This window comes from Nothoprocta perdicaria, unplaced genomic scaffold, assembly GCF_003342845.1.
Source record: "Nothoprocta perdicaria isolate Ctin4 unplaced genomic scaffold, notPer1 scaffold_1, whole genome shotgun sequence".
In the NCBI taxonomy this organism is placed as follows: Eukaryota; Metazoa; Chordata; class Aves; order Tinamiformes; family Tinamidae; genus Nothoprocta; species Nothoprocta perdicaria.
In genome coordinates, this window is record NW_020454093.1 from 4,573,472 (window position 1) to 4,580,971 (window position 7,500).

Genomic DNA, 7,500 nt, shown 5'->3' on the forward strand with positions numbered 1-7,500 from the left:
TTTTTTTTTTTTTTTTTTTAAACCATCTCCCTCGAGAACTCACCATAACTGGAAAGTGGCAGTCTGAGTAGAATCACAGAAGTCGATACCCATTGAGACAGTAATAGATCCCTCAGGCTCAAGAGATTCTACAAGAGAATATTTTGAGCAGATAAAGCAAGTTAAACAACAGAAGATCCCGAATTTAAAACACCCAAACCTCACGTAGTTAGAAAATCTGTATGCAACAACAACAAAAGTAAGCATTCCCAGTTTAATTTCAAGCAGATTTCAAACAAATGTCACACTTCCACATTTAAGGGTCTTTTTTTTTTTCCCACCACGGTTAAAGCACAAAAAATGTTACCATTAAAATCTTACAGTCCCATCATCTCCAAAATAAGGGTTTATATTCAAAAAATATAATTACAAGGAGAAAAAAATTAGAATTACATCCTTTTGCTTTGCAAGCATTGGCGATTCATTTAGAATAATATCAGTTTCCAAATTTAATTAGTAACTAGTAAACCAGAACAACTAAAGTAAAATTTATATTACCACACAGTAATGAAAAAAGGTCAGAATTTAAAATATTTAATAATGGATGTGGCTTACTTATTTCCCAATATTTTTCTAGCATTAGTAATAAAAGACAGCAAGAAGATTATAAACCCAAACTGGAAGATAATTTTGTGCTTTATAAGCTGGACAGAACGAGCCATTTCTCATATTAAGGTATTGAGACATTCTTACTTTCTGGGCTGTATCACTATTATTTCCCACAATGAGAGAGTAGATTGCATCATGAAAATTAAGAAATCTGAACTGGTCAAAATAATATAAAAATATGAAATTCCTGAAATTAATAAAGAAGTAAATGCATATATTTACTCACTATTATTGTGAATATAGTATCATTTAATTTGGTTTACATTAATAATAGTATGCTACTGTTAAGTCTTTTCTCTTTGACACTTTTTTCTTTGAGTATGTAGGGAGAGAGATTAAAAAATTTGGCTTATAGTCAATACCTATCTGCAATGAGCATTCTGGACTGGATTTTTCAAAAAATTAACAGTTAATATCCTCGTAAAAGTAACTTAAAGCAAAGATGACTCTATCTCACAAGCTGTTGTGCTTTAAGAACTTGTTCCTAATGTCCCGCTATCATGATATGGATTCCAGCAGTATTGCAGATCAGTGCAAGAGAAGACTCATGTACTGACAATACAGGAGCTGGAACTTAAAGGAATGCCTGAAACACATAGTGGTACATGAGACCTTTTCATTTGTATTATGGAATAGACTCACTTTGATTCCTTCTTGGTATAGCACGATGCCCTAAAAGTAAGAAGCCTGACACAAAAAGGAAAGCAAGTCGGTTGTGTGCACAGATGCTACATTTCCCTTGTCACAACCATTCTGGAATAAGGGTGTAAGAGAGACCAAAGTCTATGCAGAGAGAGAACATCTTTTAGATCAACTGAAATTATTAGAAAAAGCAGGTAAGGCAGTTTTGAGAAATAATAGTTCTAAGGAGTAAATTTCAATGTCAAATACAAGAAGTGGAAAGCCAAATTTAACTTTTATTAATCAGATTAAAAAAAGGTACTTGGATGAATTTTATATACACACACACACACACAAATTTAACATATATTTTATATTATTTTATATATAAAAAAATGTGTGTGTATATATATATAATTCATGTAACTACCTTTTGTACATATAGCTACTATATATACATATATATGAATGCATGCCATGACTTCAGAAAAATACTTTTTCCTTATTGGAAACTGACAAAAAGAATGTCCTTTTTTCAAGGTAGGATACCCTTACCTATTGGATTAAAGCCATGCATCCTCATGCCTGCAGGTAACTTCATCTCTCCTATGTGAATATTCTCTATCTTCTGATCCGTTGTATTGGTCACTGTTACTTGCACAGATACCATGCGCTCACCAAAAATGCACGGCTGCCTGGAGAAGTGATAATGAGCAGCTAATCCTTTTCCACTCATTCGATGAAGCAGTTCATATGTTTTTGTTGGCACAAAGACTTGGGTAGTGACCTGTTAACAAAGCAAAAACAAAACAATTAACAGAGTTGCAAAGATCCCTGTCTGAAAAGAATGATAAAATAATAAAACTTAAGTTTTAAGATTTAAATTAAATCTCATTCTTAAGTTTAGAGTTGGCATTTAATCTTAAGACTGAATTCAACTTGAGCTCTATCTCTACAATAATGAAATTACTTCACAAAATGCTTAGAAAATGTGTTATCATGTTAAAACCGGTAGTTATCTTTGCTACCATATAACTTTATTATTTATAAATATGAAAACATTCAAAGGTAGAAGTCCAAACTTGAGATATAAACAGAACAAAAATCCCTCATTACACTTAATAAATTGTGGTATTGACTCAAATTTTCTCAAAACCCACTCATGATTTTTAACTTAAAGACTTCTGCTAAGCTCTTAAAGTGTTAATTCTCATATTTCATTCTCAATTTCACTTACATGATCTCATTCATTTTTATTTTCAAAATCATACTACACAGAGGAAAAGGCTTGCAAATGACAGCCAGAATAACATTATGTTTTTATGGTTTTTAATCTTCACATCTATGTAATATGGCAGTACTATAAATAAATAAAACCTAAACATACCCTGAACAAAAGATTTAGTTTCTGAAAATTAGAGCTCTCAAGATATTTACTTGACAGTGAGGGTTGTGAGATGACAACCTACATAACCATTACATCAGTTGAGTAAATATCTTTTGTTTTAATTTTGTTCTAGTTTTAAAATTAATGCATACAACTGCACCTTTAAGAAACCAATAGCACAGATACCTGTAATAATTCTGGGGTTAAAAAAAAAAAAAAAAGAAAAAGAAATTCTCCAAAGAGTTAATAGAATAAGAAGCTGCTAGTAACCATGAGATAATCCCCACAAATCTTACACAGCATATGTTTAAATAATAGAAGTCGTTTGTGTACCTTCGGATGGTTTATGAAAATAACCAATCAATTCTGCAGACACAACATTATTTCTAAAGGAAATCTATGTGACTCATGATGCCTGCAGATACACAGAGACAAACCACACATATTTTATCAGTTTATTACAGTAAGCAAATAAGCGTGGAATGAGAGTGCACATAACTGTCTACTTAACGCTTACTGAAACATTTATAAGAGCTGTTATCTCCCTAATAACAGACAGACAGTGCGCAATTTTAGAGAGGAGAAAAGCTTCATATTTTTTAACACTTCACTAAAAAGTAACTGAAGAGTGTAAAATGAAAAATACTCTGTGCAGTTAGCTGGTAATGGACCATATTATCAACTCAAGTTAGATTTATAGGATACAAACTAGTCACTAATAGTTATTTTATGACATAGCATGTCTGCCTTTTTGGGGCGAAGATTACTAGAATTAAACTCATAAAACTTTTTTTTTTTTTTTTTTTTTAATACAGCTGTTTAGAATGACAGAAACACAGAAAGTAAAATACAGACTGTTCCCCCTGTTCATTTTGATGGAAGGCCACCAAGCACTAACAAGTTGGGACTCCACAGTTGGAGCATGAATCAGACTGTCCCCACACTAACTGCATCCGCAGGCCCTATAACTTTGCACCTTCTTGAAAGATACCCCATACCCTAAAAGGAACTGCAATTATTTTTAAGCTGTTTCTTAACAGGAAGAGCAACATTAGGTTTTTGCCTCAAAAGTATCTGTTAAATTCATCAAGTAAAAAGATCACTGACCATAATTTGTTTTCTTGATCACAAGTGATTAGATATAATCTGCTGAATCCTCTGAATAGAAACTTGCTCATTTTGCCAGTTTAATATGGCTTTTTCTCTTTAGACAGCAAATGTATTAAAAATATCTAAAACGAAGTTCAAGCCAATACAAAGAAAACAGCTTCCATAACTATTTAAAATAGAAAGCTCTACAGCATCCTTTAAACAAAAATCATAGTTGGACGAGTGAAATATTACTATTATTTTTATGAAGGAGATGACAAGCATTTTTTGGTTGTTTTAGTTTTATTTTTTTCCTTAGTTTAGCAATGCCATAATGATTAAATCAACTTTTGATGCCAATTAGAGTAATGTAGACATGTCTGGGCAAAACAGTATTGCAGGGAAAAAAAAAAAAAAAAAAAAGGTTTCCTTCCAAAACTGACAACAGTTATAATTCTATTCCTCTAAATTACATTCTGTTAGAGCAGTGGACTGAATAATTTAATCCAAGTAGCCCTTCTCGTGCCCTCCTATTGGCAATATCCATGCCATAATCCGAGAATGACCTAGTGAGCTGTGAGAGCTGCCGCCGCGGCCACGCTCCGCTACCTCCCCAGCAGCCACGGCGAGGAGAAGGGCTCCCGAGCAGCCCAGCCACATTTACACAATTCAGGTTATAAGAGCAAGTTAACCACAGTTTTCTAACACTAGAAGAAAGATGTAGAAGGAGGCAAACAAAAGACAACTACTGGCAGAAGAGAGCATATTCACAAGCTTTTGCTCCATTTCCAGTTAAACACCAGTCACAGGCACAGGGCAATGTCTTGCTTACAGGGCTCTCTTGGAATAATGCTCAAAAAAAGATGTACTTAAAAAAGCAAACAAAGAATTGCAGAAAGGATTTCACCAGCCCAGTCTGCAGTATTAGAACTAGGATTTCAAGAGGCTGTGGGGAAGCCCCAACATTAAAGTTTAGTTAAACACTTTTTTTTTTTTCAGTCTAGAAAAATGGTACCATGACTCAATTTTAGCTAATTTATCTAGAAAGACAGTCAACAGCTTCGCACCAAATTCTAGAAAATACTTAATGACAACTTTCTTTCCAAAGACTCATTCAACAATTATCCGTTAAACATCCAGGATGATATCTAGAACTTCTAAAGTTCAGCCAGAAATCCGTCAATTTCTAATACACTTACCAACAATTTCAGATATAGAAATTGAGTTCCAAAAATTCTCACTGAATTGCAACATTTGTAGAATACATTTTTTTTTTTCCTCTAAAAATCTTGGAAACAACCCCTTCCCTCCAACTGTCCAGTAAGACTTACTTCAGACTTGAAGTATATCTGTATCAATAAAAAGTCTTGCCCTTAGAGCCTAAGGAACTATTATAGCATATAAAGGAACCAGAATTGGACCTTTAACTGGAGTTCACGAACAGCAGAAATATATCAATCCCATGCCATATTAATCAAAACATTTTTAAAATGAAGAACATGCTTTTTAACATAATTTTGTGTTTTATGAATAAATGCAGGTCAGTGAGATATATTCGGTATTTAGAATAGAGCTTGAAGCTTTCTCTCTCTCTCTCTCTCTATATATAATATATATTTTTGAGTTTTGCCATAGTTGCCTTTTTCTTATGCTGATGAAATGTGAATAATCTAATTAAAGTTAGTAAATCTTCAAAAAAGTGCCACAAGAAAAAAGTTAAGTAGTAACAGAAAGGAAATATTCTTATGATTAAGTCTGAAATATTGAACAAACATGAAGAAAACAGGTAAACTTTGTATCTGTAATTATGATCCACAAACCTGTGTGAAATTTGTAACAGTATAAATTCAGAAGCGCGGATTCTTCCCCATAGGGCACCCTGGGGTCACTACCAGCATATGAAAGGAGCTTACACTGATACTATGGGAGATATTTTAAACACCATTTATAGAAAATCCCTACATTCAAGGACCTATATTGCTTCCCAATATACCTCTTAACTTTTTAAACACGGTGAACAACCTAATTCACATTTATGCAAGGAAACCTCAAGATTTACTGTCACTTTGTCTGCAATGACTCAAATGAAGCCCAGAGTTTAGTAGCTTAGGCCTATGCGTGACTTCCAAGAAGCAGTGTGATATTTTCAGTTCCTTTGCAAGAGTCTTTAGGTGTTTCAAAGAGGACATTCTCCCATTATATTAACAGGTAATCTCCCCAGGGCACCTGACTGAAGAGTTTGGGAAACACCTGAAGGAGTTTCTTGTCTTGTGTCCTAGTTCTCAATTTGAAGGCCTGGATGCTGCAGAAAGACTCAATGTCAAAATCTGTATTAATGTCTAAGTGACTTCAAAGAAGTTCCCACAAATACCTCTAATATATTATTTTAATTTTGGCAAAAAGCCAGTACTCTTCAGAGACAAGGCCTCTAAAGTGAAAACATACTGAACCCTACTGGCAATAAAGTATAATTTTACAATTAGTGTTATACTTCCTTCACATTGACACTTCCAATAGAATATTCTTCCAATAGAAGCACCCAGTGCAGATGTCTCCCCAGAAAAAGGGTCTCTTGTGTTAGGATAAGTGCAGAACTTAAGTTGAAACACTTACTACAGAGTATCACACCAACAAGCCAGAACATGGAAGTGAACTCAGGCTATAAGCTGCTATATTGAACCCTTGTCCAGGACGTCATTGCCCCCAAAAAGCAAGTGTCCAAAAAGGGCAGTGAGTCCAGGGCACTCGCCCTCTCCATCATCAGGGCAGGGGTTGAGCCTGCCCCTTCTGCCATGGCACTTGCCTGGAGGGTGCTCATGTGCCAGGGCTTCCCAAGGTCGCTTTCACTTAACACATAATGCTCTAGCCTGCAAAAATCCATACTCCTTAAGGCTGGGAAAGTTCCAGTTCACCTCACTAAGACTTCCACCTAAATGCAGCCTTCTCGCATTTGGTTTTCCCCTCAGCTTAACTTTTTGGTCTCAAACCAAAATAAAAAGCACTGTTACAGTTTCTAGTGTCAACAAAGAGATTTGTATAAAACAAGTTATTTGCATTTTTTTGTTTAAACGGGAAAACTTTTTTTTTTTTTTTTTTTTTTTTTTTTTTATCAAAAACTCATATGTGACTGATGTTTTGTTTTGTTTTGTCAGATGTCTATTTCTTTTTTTTTTTTTTTTTTTTTTTTTGACAAAGCTCATGGCACCAAAGGACCAGCCCTTTCACATTCATCACTCAGTCCCATCCACACATAACACTGAGTAAGAGTCAGGTACGTAAGGGCATATTTGAAAACACCACCTAAAGCCTGTCTATACCACTCAAAATCCCACCCAAAGCACATCTATATTAAAGACTCTATCGCATAAACACAGATTTTAAGGTAAACATGCTGCTGTAAGTATTAGCTTTGGCTGTACTGGCTCCTATGGGTGACTTCAAAGAAAGTTAGGCAATTTTTCCTCATCTACTTTTGAGGTTACCTTAGTACTAACATTAAGTATTACTGCTACTAACAACAAAATCCTCCAAAGTTCCCTAGTTAACTCAGCACAAATGTAGAAACAAGAAGATAGCAACAGTGTTAATTAACACTTATTCCAACTTAACACAACTTTTAATACACAAATATATTTAACAATAGTTGAAATATATGATTTCAGTGATTACCATGTTATAAAAAGTACCTCAGTAAAAACAGTAGAAGGATTTCTGTGCATTTTTCATCAAAACATCCCACACAAATTTAACAGTAA

At 34.2% G+C, this 7,500-nt stretch overlaps 1 protein-coding gene across 1 annotated transcript in view; it reads right to left on the reverse strand.

Annotated features, from left to right (window-relative positions):
- Nucleotides 1-7,500, reverse strand: part of AP3B1 (adaptor related protein complex 3 subunit beta 1) — a 121,247-nt gene that overhangs the window by 27,102 nt on the left and 86,645 nt on the right. Inside the window, exons 23-24 of the mRNA XM_026036603.1 lie at nt 1,825-2,056; nt 44-128 (exon numbers count right to left, since the gene is read on the reverse strand). Coding sequence (XP_025892388.1) covers nt 44-128; nt 1,825-2,056 — 317 coding nt within the window. The remainder of the gene's footprint in view (nt 1-43; nt 129-1,824; nt 2,057-7,500) is intronic.